Source organism: Beta vulgaris, chromosome 6 (genome assembly GCF_026745355.1).
Source record: "Beta vulgaris subsp. vulgaris cultivar EL10 chromosome 6, EL10.2, whole genome shotgun sequence".
Lineage (NCBI taxonomy): Eukaryota > Viridiplantae > Streptophyta > Magnoliopsida > Caryophyllales > Amaranthaceae > Beta > Beta vulgaris.
The window spans coordinates 44220438-44238895 of NC_079207.1; the positions used below are offsets into that span (position 1 = coordinate 44220438).

The window sequence follows — 18458 nt, forward strand, 5'->3', positions numbered from 1 at the left end:
ATAATATTAATAATACGAGTCGGTTGTATTAATTTCGGATTTATAAAGGTTAAGCCGAGTTTACCCGATCTAGAGTTACCACTTTTAGAAGGTTATAAAAAGGAAATAAGAGGAGGAAGTTGAGAAACCCTAAATTTCTTTCTCTCATCCTTCAGCCGTCATTCCTCCTTCTCCCTCAAACCCTTCTCCTCTCTCTCGCTGGTCTCCTCTCCCTCTCACTAGTCTCTCTCTCCCACGCTGACCTCTCTCTCTCTCCATCTCTTAGTTACGAAGAGGCTCGTCGTGAGGGTAGTGTGAGTGGTGCTGTGCGAACCGTCGGCGAGGCTCGAGGGGTCGTTGCGCGAGGCTCGGGTGCGAGCGAGTGTGTGAGTGAGGGCTGGTTGCGACGCTGTGCGAGGGGTTCGAAGCGCGCGACGAGTGTGTGCGAGACGAGCGAGCAGGTCCTCGTGCGAAGGCTGCGAGCGACGAAGCCGGTGCGAGAGCTGCGAGCGACGAGGCTGTGCGAGGCTCGCGTGGACGAGGCTTCGCGAAGGCGCTGCGAGCGTGTTGGGGCTGCGTGAGTACTGTGTGCTGCTGTGGCGTTCGGGTTCGAGTGTGGTTGTTGCGCCGTTGCCGGAAATCGGTCGCCGGAATTTGATTTCCGGCGAGCTTAACGGTATAAAACATTTTTTTGTATATTGAATATTATATTAAGTTTGATTATAATTTACGTTTTCAATAATTATGTTAAAATTATAATTAGTTAATTAATAATTCAAGTTAATGAGTTTACTTTACTGAACTGAGTATAATTGCGGATCTGACTTTCGGACATAATACTGGATTGGACCTAAGACTTTTGAAAATAAGATTTTGGACATAAAACATGGTTGGACTTATAAGTTAACTGGTTTGGTAAAGATAGTGGACTAATGACACTAACTAATATTAGTATGTTCACTAGCTTTGACTCCTAAAAGACGTTAAACTCTTTATAATAAGAAAAGTAACGAAAATTCTTAAGCAAGGGGTTTATTAATCGTTTACTTCGAATTATTAAACCGTATAGTCTTAGTTACGTAGTAGTTGTTAATATTACCAACGACGTAGCACTAAAGCTTTTATTTAACGGTTTAGGTCCCATTTCATAAGCGGAACGTTCGATTAAGACAGCGAAAATTCTCCGTTACAAGGTACGTACGCGTACCAGTTTAATCCCAAGTATTAGTATCATGATTAGGTTGCAATCTATGTTATTGGAACCTATAAGCATGATAGGGAATGTTTGATTGATTGAGATTGTCTGGTTAGACATTTGTAATTGAAATTGATATGTTGCATTGGAATGCGTAATTCTATCGTAGTATTTCAAAGAGCATTTTTAATCTATCCATAGTGTAACAAGGTTGTTACAAGAGATATTGAGCATAAGAGGACAGATAAATGATTCTATGTATCCATAGTGTAACAAGGTTGTTACAAGAGATACGATTTGAGCATTTTAATGAAGAGAACAGGTAATTGATTCTATGTATCCATAGTGTAACAAGAGTGTTACAAGAGATACGATATGTGGTTATGAAATGAATGGTTAATATTAAAATGAATTATGGCAATATCTTGTAGCTGGACTCCCTACAAGTGATGAACAATGGGGGGAGTGTGGGACTTGTCCTACGCTCCTACACAGGCCTACTGTGACGACAGTAGTGTCCTTATATTTTTGACACTCAAGTAGGCGGAAGGTTCCGTTCGATCTTGGGGGTATGCATACTAAGGTGATGGGTGTGAGACGGCTCGAAACCGTATTTGCATTTCATCTAACAGACCTAGTGTCTGTTAAGGATTCAGTAGCCCGTATGATTCTAGTAAGATGACGGTGCCCGTTCGATGCCAATTAAAGATTAAAGATTAAAGGTTAAAGGATGTAACATAGTGTAGCATCATGTTAAGATTGTTCATGTGTGCATCATTTATGTTTACATGTATTCAATGGTTCATTACGTACTCAGCATGACTGATTGTGTGTTATTATGTGTTTGATGAACTGCGATGAACCATTGATGCTACAATGGGGAGCAGACTAGGTGTGCTGGTGCTGCTGCATAATCTCGAGCATACGGGGACTAGGCTTGGGTATTTACATTTAAAGCATTTTGAAATAAGTATTATTGGTTTTTCTAAGACTTATATATGGTTTGTGGTTTGAATGAAAGGGGTCATTGATGATTCCCGAGTTGTATTTATATTTTAATTCCGCTGCATTTTAGTTTTCAAGTTAATGTTTTAAGTTATCGTTAACCCTTATTATGCCTTGCGTTCCATCGCGGCGGTAACGCCCCGAGGTCGACGCGACGCAGCAGTGGTAGGCGCGCGTGGATTTTGGGGGTGTTACAAAACTGGTATCAGAGCCTAAGCTCTGAATTTCAAAGACGTTTTAAAAACGATTTCAAAATGGGTAGTATGGGATAGGAGCATATAGAACATATTATGTTATGTGCATTAAGTCATAGGAATGATTGCAAATGTGATTTCGTTTCTTGTCTTGAACGCAAATGTGTTGTTTGATGGTTCAATTGAAGTTGCGAACGATTCTTGAAATATTCGAATAAGAATATGCTAAGAGGATGTACAAAGATGTTTCAAAAATGGTGTTGACTCAAAACCTTATTTTTGCGACAAAACTATTTACTTGCTTGAAACGATCGTTTTATCTCTTAAATACTATATATACATATATATGATATATGTTTGAAAACCTTTAATGAAACTTTATGATATTCATTGTTTTGGTTGTGACGTCTCATGTGAGATGTTTGTGTTGCAAGTCAATAAAGACTTAATATTTGTTCGTGACAACTGCTTGCTATATGTGCAATGTGTATTGGTTAAGAAAGGACAGGATGATGTGTGTCACTGAGATAGCTATTATGTTATTTTCAGCGTAGAATGGTTCGGGAGGGAGGCACGCCTGAAACCTCTCTGAATATCGAGCAATCGATACGTGACTTGGTGCAAATCACTGCCAACCTAGCCCAAGGTCACAATCGTGAAGGGGATTTATCTGAAAAGGTTGCCCGTAGGAACCCACCAATACTGAATGGGAAAGGGGGACCTGAAGAATTAGAGAACTGGGTTGGGGAATTCGATAAACTTTTCTTCACCTATCCTGCCCTGATGAGAAAACTGTGCCCTTAGCGAGCTACTACCTTCAGGGAGATGCTCATTTCTGGTGGACCCAAGCTAAGAGCAACCTCCTGAGTCAGCCTGGTTTTGGGTGGGAAACTTTCAAAAAGGCCTTAAGGGACAAATATTACCCTCCATACCTTAAGAAGCAGAAAGCCCAAGAATTTATGATGTTGGAACAAGGGACTCTGTCTGTTGAGGAGTACTACCGGAAATTCATCGAGCTGATGAGATTTGCCCCGGAAATAGCACCTACTGAGGAATCTAAAGCCTCACGTTTCGAACTAGGACTTACCCTTGACCTGCAAGGAAGACTAGGGGGAGATACATTCACCTCTTTAGATCATGTGTTTGGCAAAGCTGCTCATCTTTATGCCATCAGGAAGAGAGAGGAAGGGGGTAAGCAGGGTGAGAAACGAAAGGATAATCCAAACCCTGAGGTCCAGAAGTTTGAGAAGAAGCATAATGGGAACCAAAACCATCAAGACCCTCAAAGGAATTTCGGTAAGGGACCCAATAACAACAACTTAATCCCAACAACAATAACCGCAATAACAACACCAATAACCGCAGATCTGAGCGTGTGTATAGGTGTAGGAAGTGCCCTAACAACCATCCTGGTAGGGACTGTGAGGGTAACAAGGTGGAATGTCGAGAATGCGGGAAATTGGGGCATAGGGCATATGAGTGCTACTCGAAGAACAAACTGATCAACCCAATGGCCAAAAGAAGGGAATTATGGGGACAACCTCGAAATGGAAATGGAAACGGGAATGGAAATGGGGGAAGTGCTTAAATGGGAATTCTAACTACTCCAAGCCTGTAACCAACACCAATAATAAACATCTAATGGGAACAATGCAACCAATTCCCAAGATAAGGGCAAGGGGAAGCTGTATATGATGTCGACTAGAGAACAAGAGGCTCGAAGGGATGTTGTCTCGGGTACATTTTCTATCAACTCCACTCCTGTTAAAGTATTGTTTGATTCTGGAGCATCATTGTCATTTATTGCCCATTCAACTGTTAGGACTTTAACATTGATCGAGTCTGAGTCGATTTCTATGCCTATAGTCATTCCGTCTGGGAGACTGTTAATTGCTCTAAAAGATTTCTAAAAGTGCCACTGAAAATAGGAGGAGTTTCTTTCCTTCTGACCTGATAGAGTTTAACTTATCAAACCTAGACGTTATTTTGGGGATGGATTGGCTTGGAAAGTACATGGCTAAGATAGATTGCGATGCGCAGAAAGTGGAACTGAGAGATCCTTTGGGAAAAAGAGTGTCATATAGGAGAATACCTCGAGAACCTGGAATTAAGGTGATCAATGCCATACAACTTAAGAACTACGTAGACAAGGGATGGCCTCTATTTATGTGTTCGGTGAGAAGAATTGAGGATGATCCGTTAAGACCTGAGGATGTGCCAGTAGTCCGAGAGTTCAGGATTTTTCCTGAAGATATACCTGGTATGCCACCAAGGAGAGATGTAGAGTTCACCGTTGACCTAGTACCTGGGACTGGACCAATTTCGAAAGCCCATATCGAATGGCTCCAGCAGAAATGAAGAGTTGAAAAACCAGTTGGAGGAACTACTCGACAAAGGGTATATTAGACCTAGCATGTCACCATGGGGAGCACCTGTCTTATTTGTGAAAAAGAAGGATGGTAGTTTGAGGTTGTGTATAGACTATCGAGAGTTGAACAATGTCACTGTGAAAAACAAGTACCCATTGCCTAGGATTGATGACTTGTGTTTCGACCAACTTCAGGGTGCGGGGATGTTCTCCAAAATAGATTAAGGTCAGGTTACCATCAATTGAGGATTGTTGATCATGATATACCAAGACTGCTTTCAGGACTAGATATGGCCACTATGAGTTTACGGTAATGCCTTTTGGGTTATCTAATGCACCTGCAGTTTTCATGGACCTTATGAATGGTTTTTCGACCCTACCTCGACAAATTTGTCGTTGTGTTCATAGACGATATACTGATCTATTCTAGGAGCAAGGAGGACCATGAGGGTCATTTGAGAGTCATTTTGCAGACACTTAGGGACAACCAACTATATGCGAAGTTTTCGAAATGTGAATTTTGGTTGGAAAGAGTGTCATTTTTGGGTCACTTTGTCTCCAAGGAGGGTGTGTCAGTCGATCCTGCAAAGATCAAAGCCGTGAGTGAATGGCCTACTCCAAAGAATGTCACAGACATACAAAGTTTCTTGGGTTTAGCCGGTTACTATAGGAGATTTGTGAAAGACTTCTCCAAAATAGCAAAGCCCATGACCACTTTGATGAAGAAGGATTGTAGGTTTAACTGGAATGAGGACAGTGAGAAAGCTTTCCAAACGCTCAAAGAAAGGTTAACATCAGCCCCTGTCCTAACCTTGCCTAGGGAATGAGGGATATGATGTGTATAGTGATGCGTCCAAGAATGGGTTGGGTTGTGTTCTTATGCAAAATGGGAAGGTCATAGCTTATGCGTCTCGCAGTTGAAGCCGTATGAAGTCAATTACCCAACCACGACTTAGAATTGGCCGCAATAGTGTTTGCCCTAAAAATCTGGAGACACTACCTTTACGGGGTGACTTGTCGAATCTTCACTGATCACAAAAGTCTCAAATACATCTTCACCCAGAAAGACCTTAACATGAGACAACGCAGATGGTTAGAGCTCATCAAGGACTATGACTTAGACATCCAGTACCATGAGGGTAAAGCCAACGTCGTTGCTGATGCGTTAAGTCGCAAGTCTAGCCATAGCCTGAATACATTAGTCGTTGCCGACAAACTTTGTGAGGAGTTTTCTAGACTCCAGATAGAAGTTGTTCATGAAGGGGAGGTAGAAAGATTGCTGAGTGCCTTAACCATCGACCCAACTTTCTAGACGAAATAAGAGAAAATCAACCTGGGGATGTGAAGCTTGAGCGAGTCAAAGCAAAGCTTAAGGAGGGAAAAGCAGAAGGGTTTGCGATCCATGAGGATGGAAGCATAAGATATAAGGGTAGAGGTGTGTGCCACAAAAATGTGAAGAATTGAAACAAAAGATAATGGGTGAGGGTCATAACACGACTTATTCCGTCCACCCAGGGGGAGATAAGTTATATAGGACCTCAAGAAGATGTTCTGGTGGCCTGGGATGAAAAGAGCAGTAGCTGAATTTGTTTCAAAATGTCTAACTGCCAGAAAGTCAAAAGTGAACACAAGAGACCTCAAGGAAAGATTCAACCTTTAGACATTCCGACATGGAAATGGGACTCGATATCCATGGATTTCGTTGTAGCCTTACCTAGGAGTCGGGAGGCAATAATACCATATGGGTGATAGTGGATAGACTAACCAAAACAGCAAGGTTCATACCTATGAAAGATACGTGGAGTATGGAAGCCTTAGCCAAGGCCTATGTGAAAAATGTCATTCGATTGCATGGAGTACCCACGAGTATAGTATCAGATAGAGATTCGCGATTCCTTTCGAATTTCTGGAAAAAGGTTCAGGAAGCTTTTGGTAGTGAGCTATTGATGAGTACAGCTTTTCACCCAGCTACAGACGGTCAAACCGAAAGAACTATTCAGACCTTAGAGGACATGTTGAAGCGTGTGCCTTAGAATACCAAGGATCATGGGAAGACCATTTGGACCTCATAGAATTCTCATACAACAACAGCTACCATGCTAGTATTAAGATGGCACCATTTGAAGCACTATATGGGAGAAAGTGTCGTAGCCCTTTGTGTTGGAACGACATTAGTGAGACTGTGGTGTTAGGACCTGAGATGATTCAGGAGACAGTGGATCAGGTGCGATTCATTCAAGAAAAGATTAAGGCTGCACAGGACAGGCAGAAATCCTATGCGGATCAGAAGCGAAGGATGAGAATTACGAAGTCGGGGAAAAAGTATTGCTTAAGGTGTCTCCAATGAAAGGAGTGATGCGATTCGGGAAAAAGGGGAAGCTAAGCCCTAAATTCATAGGACCATATGAGATTCTGGCGAGAGTAGGCAAAGTCGCTTATCGCCTAGATTTGCCCAATAACTTAGAAAGGGTCCATAATGTGTTTCACGTATCCCAACTCCGGAGATACGTACCGGATGAGTCACATGTACTTGAACCGGAAAATGTCGAAATAGACGAAACCTTATTTTATGAGGAGAAACCTGTCCAGATCTAGACCGCAAAGTGCGTAGTACGAGGAATAAGGACATCAGAATTGTCAAAGTGTTGTGGAGAAATCAAAATACTGAAGAAGCCACCTGGGAAGCCGAAGATGCAATGCGTCTGAAGTACCCTGAGCTTTTTCAAGAGGTACGTGAGTTACGGGGACGTAACTTTTCTTTTAAGGGGGGAAGAATGCGATAGAATTTCGCGCTTTCACCCTAAAGTATGTTAATTATGATAGTTATTTGTAATTATTGCTGATTTGTTGTGCGAACTTTAGAAAACGCTTATGAAATTTTGGGACTTAGAAGTGCAAAAGATCGTCGTTAAGACTGGCCACCTCCAAGTTTCGGGACGAAACTTCTTTTAAGGGGGAAAGCCTGTAATACTCCGTATTTTTGGAATTAATTCGTATTAATTAAGAAAATATAAAGAAGTTAATAAAAAGGTATTTTAATATTATTTACAGAATAATAAGAATATAATATTAATAATACGAGTCGGTTGTATTAATTTCGGATTTATAAAGGTTAAGCCGAGTTTACCCGATCTAGAGTTACCACTTTTAGAAGGTTATAAAAAGGAAATAAGAGGAGGAAGTTGAGAAACCCTAAATTTCTTTCTCTCATCTTCAGCCGTCATTCCTCCTTCTCCTCAAACCCTTCTCCTCTCTCTCGCTGGTCTCCTCTCCCTCTCACTAGTCTCTCTCTCCCACGCTGACCTCTCTCTCTCTCCATCTCTTAGTTACGAAGAGGCTCGTCGTGAGGGTAGTGTGAGTGGTGCTGTGCGAACCGTCGGCGAGGCTCGAGGGGGTCGTTGCGCGAGGCTCGGGTGCGAGCGAGTGTGTGAGTGAGGGCTGGTTGCGACGCTGTGCGAGGGGTTCGAAGCGCGCGACGAGTGTGTGCGAGACGAGCGAGCAGGTCCTCGTGCGAAGGCTGCGAGCGACGAAGCCGGTGCGAGAGCTGCGAGCGACGAGGCTGTGCGAGGCTCGCGTGGACGAGGCTTCGCGAAGGCGCTGCGAGCGTGTTGGGGCTGCGTGAGTACTGTGTGCTGCTGTGCGTTCGGGTTCGAGTGTGGTTGTTGCGCCGTTGCCGGAAATCGGTCGCCGGAATTTGATTTCCGGCGAGCTTAACGGTATAAAACATTTTTTGTATATTGAATATTATATTAAGTTTGATTATAATTTACGTTTTCATAATTATGTTAAAATTATAATTAGTTAATTAATAATTCAAGTTAATGAGTTTACTTTACTGATCTGAGTATAATTGCGGATCTGACTTTCGGACATAATACTGGATTGGACCTAAGACTTTTGGACATAAGATTTTGGACATAAAACATGGTTGGACTTATAAGTTAACTGGTTTGGTAAAGATAGTGGACTAATGACACTAACTAATATTAGTATGTTCACTAGCTTTGACTCCTAAAAGACGTTAAACTCTTTATAATAAGAAAAGTAACGAAAATTCTTAAGCAAGGGGTTTATTAATCGTTTACTTCGAATTATTAAACCGTATAGTCTTAGTTACGTAGTAGTTGTTAATATTACCAACGACGTAGCACTAAAGCTTTTATTTAACGGTTTAGGTCCCAATTTCATAAGCGGAACGTTCGATTAAGACAGCGAAAATTCTCCGTTACAAGGCACGTACGCGTACCAGTTTAATCCCAAGTATTAGTATCATGATTAGGTTGCAATCTATGTTATTGGAACCTAGAAGCATGATAGGGAATGTTTGATTGATTGAGATTGTCTGGTTAGACATTTGTAATTGAAATTGATATGTTGCATTGGAATGCGTAATTCTATCGTAGTATTTCAAAGAGCATTTTTAATCTATCCATAGTGTAACAAGGTTGTTACAAGAGATATGATTTGAGCATAAGAGGACAGATAAATGATTCTATGTATCCATAGTGTAACAAGGTTGTTACAAGAGATACGATTTGAGAATTTTAATGAAGAGAACAGGTAATTGATTCTATGTATCCATAGTGTAACAAGAGTGTTACAAGAGATACGATATGTGGTTATGAAATGAATGGTTAATATTAAAATGAATTATGGCAATATCTTGTAGCTGGACTCCCTACAAGTGATGAACAATGGGGGGAGTGTGGGACTTGTCCTACGCTCCTACACAGGCCTACTGTGACGACAGTAGTGTCCTTATATTTTTGACACTCAAGTAGGCGGAAGATCTTGGGGGTATGCATACTAAGGTGATGGGTGTGAGACGGCTCGAAACCGTATTTGCATTTCATCTAACAGACCTAGTGTCTGTTAAGGATTCAGTAGCCCGTATGATTCTAGTAAGATGACGGTGCCCGTTCGATGCCAATTAAAGATTAAAGATTAAAGGTTAAAGGATGTAACATAGTGTAGCATCATGTTTAAGATTGTTCATGTGTGCATCATTTATGTTTACATGTATTCAATGGTTCATTACGTACTCAGCATGACTGATTGTGTGTTATTATGTGTTTGATGAACTGCGATGAACCATTGATGCTACAATGGGGAGCAGACTAGGTGTGCTGGTGCTGCTGCATAATCTCGAGCATACGGGGACTAGGCTTGGGTATTTACATTTAAAGCATTTTGAAATAAGTATTATTGGTTTTTCTAAGACTTATATATGGTTTGTGGTTTGAATGAAAGGGGTCATTGATGATTCCCGAGTTGTATTTATATTTTAATTCCGCTGCATTTTAGTTTTCAAGTTAATGTTTTAAGTTATCGTTAACCCTTATTATGCCTTGCGTTCCATCGCGGCGGTAACGCCCCGAGGTCGACGCGACGCAGCAGTGGTAGGCGCGCGTGGATTTTGGGGGTGTTACAGTTTAGATAGCCAAAAATGCTGAAATGGAGTTGAAATCTTCTGCTGCAACAACCATTTCAAGCTCTTTTGATCAGTATGAATCACAAAATGGGTGCCTACTAGGTATTGTTCCCATTTTTGCACTGCAAACACCATAGCTAGCAATTCTTTCTCATATACAGAAAGTTTTTGCCATTTTGGACCCAATGTCCTACTGATAAAAGCCAAAGGATGATTACTCTGCATCAACACAGCTCCAATGCCATCCTTAGAAGCATCTGTCTCCACTACAAATGTTTTATAGAAATCTGGAACAGCAAGTACAGGGGCTGTAACTAGAGCATGCTTAAGAGCAGCAAAAGCTTGAGTAGCTGAAGCCGACCAAGAGAAAGCACCCTTCTTCAGCAAGTCAGTAAGGGATTTGCTGATAAGATAATAATGCTTGACAACTTTCCTGTAGTATCCAGCCAATTCTAAGAAGCTTTTCATCAATTCCTTCACAGATTTAGGAGTTGGCCATTTCTCTACTGTAGCCACCTTATTTGGGTCAGTTTGCACTCTCGCAGCTGAGATATAATGACCCAAATATTCCACTTTGTCCATGGCAAAGTTGCATTTGCATTTTAATGAACATAGATTTAGTTCTCATTAGTTCAAACACTGCAGTCAAATCTGCCCAATGAGTGTCTTTGTCTTTGCTATAAACTAATATATCATCAAAGAAAACCTACACACACTTCCTAAGCAAAGGTTTGAACACCTTATTCATCCACCCTTGGAAAGATGCAGGAGCATTTGTAAGCCCAAAAGGCATTACAAGAAATTCATAGTGCCCTGTGTGAGTCTTGAATGTTGTTTTATAAACATCACTATCATGGACTCTCAACTGATGATAACCAGCCCTAAGATCCAACTTACTAAAGACTGTAGCCCCAGTTAACTCATCTATAAGCTCATCAATCACTGGGGTTGGAAATTTATTTTTAACAATTTTAGAGTTCAAGTCCCTGTAGTCCACACAAAGTCTCCAAGTACCATCTTTTTTTCCTACCAACACCACTGGTGAAGCAAATGGACTTGAGCTATTCTGTATAATTCCTCTATCCAGCATGTCCTGCACCAATTGCTCAATAATATCCCTCTGTTTGAGGGGATACCTATATGGCCTGATATTCACTGGTTTGCAACCAGCTTCCAAAGGTATAGTGTGATCAAACACAACCCTGTGAGGAGGAAGATTAACTGGATCTGCAAACAAGTCCTTATATTAAGTTCTCAACTCTTCCAATTCTGGATGAATGGGTTGTAAAGGTGTGGTAACAGGCTTCACATCCATAGCCATGAAAGACACATCCCTTACATGCAGTATACAAAGCTGAACAGCAGTATTCATCAGCTTGGAAGATGGTGCTCCCTCAACTACCTTTACTCTTTGAGGATGCATACCTTGTAACCTAAATTATTGTCCATGAACCAAGAATTCCATTAAGAGTGCTTTAAAATCCCAGCAAATAGGTCCTAAGGTGGATAACCACTAAATTCCTAAAAACATATCACATCCCCCTAAGGAAATCAGCATAACATCAGCCACAAAAGATTGCCCTTGCATACTCCACTGAAATTCCTTGCATACATGCTGACAATTCAGCTGATTACCATCAGCAACAGCCACTGCTTGGGCAGGTATAGATTCAATAGCACAACCCAACTTCTTAGCTAAATTCAGATCTAGAAAATTATGAGTAGAACCTAAATCTACTAAAATGTGGAAAGGTTTGTCATGAACCCTGCCTTGAACTCTCATGGTTTGAAAGTTTTGATTTCCAGACAAAGCATTGACTGAAATCACTGGTTCTATATTATCAATGTCACTATAATCCTCATCATTACTTATTCCATCTGCACCTCCAGTACTACTAGCAATTTCCACTGTAAACAATTGAGGTTCCTTAAATTGGCATTTGTGATTTCTGTCATAGGGTTGATCACAATAATAGCAAAGCCCCTTTGCTATTTTCTCAGCTCTAACATCTGCCGGAATGTATTTAAATTTTTTAGCATTTCTTGGAGTAAATGATTTAGTCACAAGATGATAGGTTGAGAAGAAGGTTTCACAGGTGGATTTGGCAACAAGGGATAAAGTGTTTTAGACCCAAAAGGAGTGAATTTAGAAGGCTTGTATTGTATAGATTTAAGAGTCTCCTCTTGTAATATAGCAATCTCTACTGCAGCTGAAATAGTTTTGGGCTTAAATGCTTTAACAAAAGGCTTAACTCCAGACTTCAAACCTCCCACAAAACTTTCTAGAATGTAATCATCAAGCAGAAAATGATGATGTTGAAGAACTACAGAACTTAAATCCTCAAATTCATCTATATAAGATTCTAAAGAATCAGTTTGTTGCAACTTATTGAATTGTTCAACAACATCAACTGTTGTTTCATCCTTAAATCTTGCAGACAAATCAACCACAAATTCAGTCCAGTCTACATTCTTTCTCACAGACAAGTAACTAGCTACCCATTTTTCAGCCTTTTCAATCATGAATAATGACGCTAAATCAACCTTCTGTTCATCAGGTATCTTACACAAATGAAAATATTTGCTGCATTTTTTAATCCACAATCTACAATTAGAGCCGTCAAATTTTGGAAACTCTAATTTAGGTACGTACCCCAAAGGTTTAAGACCAACTGTTCTAGGAGTTCTAGGACTTCCTTGACCTCCTTCACCATTTGAAACTGTGTTTGTAGACACGTTCTCAAGCATCTGATTCCTTAATTCCAGAATCAATGTCATCATGTCATCAATCTTTTTGGATTGATCATCCACCTTCTTTGATTGAGCACCAAATTTCTACTCCAATGATTTGATTTGTTCCTCCATATTACTGCTAATTCTAGTTACAGGTGCTAGTTTTCTCAATTTCTTTCTGAAAAATAGGGTTTAAGATTGACAACAAATTACTTAACAATTTCCTGTAATTTGTAGTTCAATAGAATCAGGAGGATATAACGAGTTGGATGAACTAAAAATCTTTATGAACAGAATTCTCCTCACTTTTCGACAAAATAGGGTGTCGATTTTGAATATGAAAACATGAACTGGTGATCACAAATGTTAGCTCGATAGAATCACAGTCTAACACAGATTCTAATGAACTAAAAATGAATCAATTTGGATGAATTTGGATCGAAATGCTCTGATACCAATGTTGCAGGATACTAAGTATCTGCAGAATTTAGTTAGAAAATAGAGAGAGAGAGAGAATTAGAAGGTGGGAGAGAAGAAGATTTGTTATTATCATCATTAAATCTTCTAATCATACAATCAGCTACCTTTATACAATTGAGATTAGCTGAGCTAACTGAATTGTAACTGATTAACTACCCCACTGCCAGCTAGGCGTAACAACTTATTAACTAACTTTCTCCCTTAACACCCTCCACCTTACAATCGTTCTTCCTTGCTTTCGAAGCAGAGGTTAAAGTTACCTCGTTGTTTCCCTCTTAAAATTTTAATTCCACGCTTAGAATTCAAGCCCATGTATCATGACAAGTCGTTGTAAACTCGCAAATATAATCCTAAATTACCCAAGATTGGGTAAGTATAGGGTCGAATCCACAAAGAAAGTAGGGCTAATTAAGGGTTAATTCGCTAATTACAATGAGCTAAATCTATTTTTGGGTTTTTTTTTATAAATTTTGGCAATAAATCTAAGATCTAAGGAAACTAGGATATTGGCAAATTAAATCAATAAAGCAAATGAAGAAGATAGAATGAGGGTAAAATAACTAGGGATTTTGGGGATTCACCGACATTCACTCCAAGAATCCAATCATCAAATCCAAGGGGAAACAAATGAGGGATCACAAGGAGTCCTCCATTTTGTTTAAGTGTTTTTTTCTCTTTTGCTTGGATAATCCTACTTTGAGTACAAACTTTTTCAAATAAAGGGGGAATGAACCAAATATGAGTCGAACAATGAAGCATGGTTGTAAGGAAATCCCAAGTTTTGTTTAGGTTTCTATTTAGTTTCTATTTGTTTTTGTTGTTTTGAGTTGTAAAAAAATCATCAGATTACTCGGCATAGTAAGCTCATGTTAGGCGTGTGGTTTGAAGTTTATGAGGGAAAGTTTAGGCATCATATGAGGGTTAAATTATGCTATTGTAACCTCATTGTAACATCTCATTTATTGAGCTTGAAAATGGGCTTAATTTTAGGAGGCTTTTAAACTTCCTAAAGTTATAGCTTACAAACCGATTTTCTTGGGTTTTCTATGTCTTTTGTGCTTCATTTGCTGCTCCTATTTCCTATATAAGGAGAGCTTATGTTATGAGAAGTTCAGACTTGTGTTTAATATTTAAATACCTAGTGTATTCAAGTTTAAGCTTTGTGTGTGTCTCAAGTGAAAACTTATCCTAATTGCTTTGAGTGAGTTCTTGAGTAGTAAGCTTAGGAGAGATTGAGTGGGTCTTGCCTCTATAAGTTTCGCGTGTTTTTGAGTGTTACATTGAGTAATCTTGTTCCCATAAGTTTAGATTCATCATCCAACTCTTTGGAGGGTGTATTTTGACTTAAAATAGTAATAATGATATCATTCTTTGTAATAATGATAAGGTATACAAAGAGTTGGGAAATGTTAATGAAATAGGAAAAATGATACAATTTTGCTAAAATTTGACATAAAAGTGAGGCATAATGACATCATTTCTCTTATAAATGATATTAGTTTTGTGTGATAATGATAATATATATAATAAGTTGACAAATGACAATCAAATAAAGGAAAATGATGCAAGTCTACTGAAAATGATATAGAAGTGAGTAATAGTGATTAATGATATGAAACATATGACACATAACATATTTAAGAATCATTCATTAGCTCCAAAATGATATGAAACACACTAATAATAACATGAAAAATGTTTCTAATGATATGAAACAATTATATTAATCGCACATGTGATATGTTGTCACACAATAAGTTATGGTGTAATATGTTACGTTCAAGACAAACTCTTATTATTTACTCTCACCAAATTTTATTTTCACAATTCACCCTACATTTGTTCCTCCTAGAGTGCTCATTATCTCTCTTCCTACTAGGAGATTTAGAAAGCAAGTAGAAACGGTTTTGCATCCCAATATATAGGCACTTGCTACTATGAAGACTTGGTAGGCTAGTACATATAGTCATATAGGCGTCTAACATCCTTTCAACGCCTTCTTCATTCTACTCACCATCGTCGATGTAATTGAATGTTGCAACCCCCATGAAGAAGGAGGAGTGAGATTTACCAGAGGAAGTGCGGCGAGCCGCGACAAAAATTTTGTAGGGGGAGGAATGAAGGATGAGGAGAGAGAGGGAGTGAGGTCGGTGGAGAAAGGAGAGGAGAGAGAAGATGGAGGTGGTTGTAATAGTATTTGCAATGGTGTTTTCCAAGTAGTTCTATAACTAGCTCTCCAAGGAGAGAGAAAATGGAGATCAGGCACCTCTTACCCAACCATGGGGCTCTCTCGGGTGTATCTTGGGTATATCTCCATTAAGACACTTTAATTTGAAAAGTTTCCCTTGGAGGATATACCATTTAGGTTGAAGGAGATATGTCTCTCCAATGTGTGGGGCCCACATACTATTGCAATTACTAAAGTTTTCTTTTCTCTTTCAACCATTTATCAATCTTTTTGTAAAATTTTTTAAAAAGATGGTAATAATTATTATCCCAACAACTATAATTTTTCTTTGTGTATAAAGTGAGCCTAATATTGGATATATTTCATAAACAAAATCTAATATCTTTTTGTAATTTATGAAATTAAATATTAGCATTCAAAATTAATATTTTTGTAAAAACAAATTCTACATTATATAAATTATGGAATTTTTTTTTTGTAATTATATCAAATTTACATGCATAACTTTATTTATATAATTTTCATAATAATATGGAATGAGGTTCATTTATTGACATGGGGATCACCAAATAGTTAAAAGTTGAATGAAGAGTTCTGTAAAATTTTAATTCTTGTTGGGAGTTTTTAGATATAGTTCTCGAGAGTAGCTTGAAAATTTTATATATAAAGGCTGCTAATTCTCTCAAATTTGTAGAAAATTTGTAGTCACTTTAGAAAAAAAAAAAGAGGAATGAATAAGGGAAAAAGGAAGGGAATAATTGATTCTAATAATACATCCTTTCAGCGATTTTTAACCTTCTGATTATTCCTCAATAATACAACCTTTATAACCTGTATACATCTATTGAGTCAAAATGACTTAAAATCGTCTAAAATATTAAGTATTTACCATAGAAGTGATGAGTGATATTTGTATCACTCAAATACCTAATTTTCCTTATGTTTAGAGTCATTTTTCCTCTTCATTAATCATTTTCTAGCTTGTTTTGCGTAATTTATAATAATTGAGTTCTTTGTATCGTATTTGTGAATAGTTATTTTGGCTATTTATATAGGGTTTGGTGATTCTTATAAGGGCTTGATGTTGTAGGACCAACCTTATAGGTCTCTGTACCACACACCGAGCATAAAGTGGAACAATTTTGCCAATATAAGAGCTTTTGGAAGGATTTGTGCACAACGGTCATATTAGAACAGCTTTAACTTTGATCACATAAAATTTTTTTCAGTGATTTATATTGGAGATGAAAATTTAATAGCTTTCCAACGAGCAGTCACAATCCCGAGTCCGATGAAAAATGAAAGAGATATGTCTCTTTGAAGTTATGTGCATCAGCCAAAACGACCTGACCCGCCGAGTTGTGCCCTGATCGCCTGGGCTCTTGACGAACCAAAGATTCAACTAGTACCCTGAAACACGCCCTTGCCCGGTGGAGATCCACATGCCCGATCACCCTGCCCCGTCCTGAGCCTTGACCCAGTCCGCCTGGGTTGCCTTAGTCAGCTTGCCAAAGTGATGATGAGCCCGCCCGTCTGCTATCATTCACAGATTTACTTCGATTCATTTTGTTTGTGACGATGGAATTAGGGGAAATTATAAATACCCCCTTAACCCACTTTGAGGAACGAAGATTTTTTTCTAAGCACCACTCTCAGGTTTAGAATATTTTTAGGGTTTTAGGGAGGATTAGCCTCCATAGCTTAGTTTAAGGAAAAAGTGAGAAAACTCAAAGAGAGATTGAAGATTTGGAGATTCAAGGGTGACAAGTTGTATTTGAAGATTCAACAATTTATCTATGAGCATTTCTTACTCTCTCTCTCTCTTCTTTTATTGCTTTATTTTAATAGTCTTCATTGTTTAATTTTCATGTTTAATTGTAAATCTAGAATGAAGTTTTAATTTTTTCTTAGTTTCTTCTTGTTTGTTCATTAGATTTTGTTTTCTTTTTGCTTTAAAGTATTAATTTTTGTTTTTTGCTATTTTTGAATTGGTGATTTATTGCTAGTATTTCCACGTTTAAGATGTTGGTAGCACAATCGGTAGTGAGTAGCTCATTAACTAGGATTAGGAGTAGCTCAATCATTATTTTCATCTCATTTTCATGAGTATAGTTTAGTGGACTGGTTATGCTTGGGATATATGCAATTTCAATCATTGATGTTGATAGTGACTTATTTGATGTGAGCTCCACCACCTTTTGATCCTTTTTTTGTTCATTTAACGGTTTAGTTTTATGTGGTTGACCTTCATGATTGATTGATTAGTTGATATACATCACTTGTTGATTGTTATTAACTTGGGTCTGATTTCAATTCCTAACTTGGGGTAGTTAGGTGATAACACCTCGAAATATAGGTTTTGTTGCCATAATTAGGACTCTAAACTCCATAACAATGATTTTAGAGGTGTTTAGGTTTTTTTGTTCCCTTTGCATATCCCTAATACATGTCAATCTATATATCTCTACTCGGTTGTTGGATATGAACTATGGTTGTGGTGTTTTCCCAGTCGTAGTGCTTTTCTAATTTGATTTCAATAGTTTATGCTCTTAGTTTAACCAAAACATGACGATTTCTTCAGCCTAACTTATTATTAAATTAACACATATTGTGCTCCTTAGTCCTTATGGAAGAATGATCATTGCTTGTCACTTTACTTAGTTTAGTGTTGTAGTTAGTTTTTTTTTTTTTAAGTACTTTAGGAACTAATAACAACCTAGCTAATTTTCCCTATATTAAAATGACGCATTGCCGGAGACTTCGACTAATATTGATTTGTGTCTTTGTGTTGATTAGATGAGTCTAGGCTATTTGTGAATACTTTTTTGTTTTTCTTTGATTTACTTTTATTTAGTTCATTCTTACTAAAAAAATGGCAAATATCT

The 18458-nt window shown here is 38.5% G+C and overlaps 1 protein-coding gene and 2 long non-coding RNA genes across 4 annotated transcripts; 2 read left to right on the forward strand and 1 right to left on the reverse strand.

Annotated features, from left to right (window-relative positions):
• Window positions 1-597: 597 nt before the first annotated feature.
• On the forward strand, window positions 598-2227 carry LOC130591964 (uncharacterized). 2 transcript variants are annotated; one of them, XR_008969949.1, is made up of 2 exons: window positions 598-655; window positions 2062-2227. It is a non-coding gene; the product is annotated as an uncharacterized LOC130591964 (long non-coding RNA). The 2 variants fall into 2 exon arrangements; XR_008969950.1 differs by lacking the exon at window positions 598-655 and adding an exon at window positions 1119-1172.
• Window positions 2228-4014: 1787 nt separating this feature from the next.
• Window positions 4015-10023, forward strand: LOC130591965 (uncharacterized). The gene is made up of 2 exons (XR_008969951.1): window positions 4015-4110; window positions 9858-10023. It is a non-coding gene; the product is annotated as an uncharacterized LOC130591965 (long non-coding RNA).
• Window positions 10024-10878: 855 nt separating this feature from the next.
• LOC125498635 (uncharacterized) lies at window positions 10879-12950 on the reverse strand. The gene is made up of 4 exons (XM_048646877.1): window positions 12238-12950; window positions 11702-12121; window positions 11523-11605; window positions 10879-11399 (listed from the first exon to the last, which is right to left on the reverse strand). The coding sequence occupies exons 1-4, from the start codon at window positions 12948-12950 to the stop codon at window positions 10879-10881; spliced, it is 1737 nt and encodes a 578-aa protein (XP_048502834.1).
• Between the last annotated feature and the right edge of the window lie 5508 nt (window positions 12951-18458).

Coding starts and splice junctions, on each gene's coding strand:
- LOC125498635 (XM_048646877.1), bottom strand. CDS start 12,950: ATGACATTGATTCTGGAATTAAGGAATCAGATGCTTGAGAACGTGTCT. Junction 12,122..12,237: donor TCTTCTCAACCTATCATCTT/GTGACTAAATCA, acceptor ACCCTATGACAG/AAATCACAAATGCCAATTTA. Junction 11,400..11,522: donor GAATACTGCTGTTCAGCTTT/GTATACTGCATG, acceptor ACTTGTTTGCAG/ATCCAGTTAATCTTCCTCCT.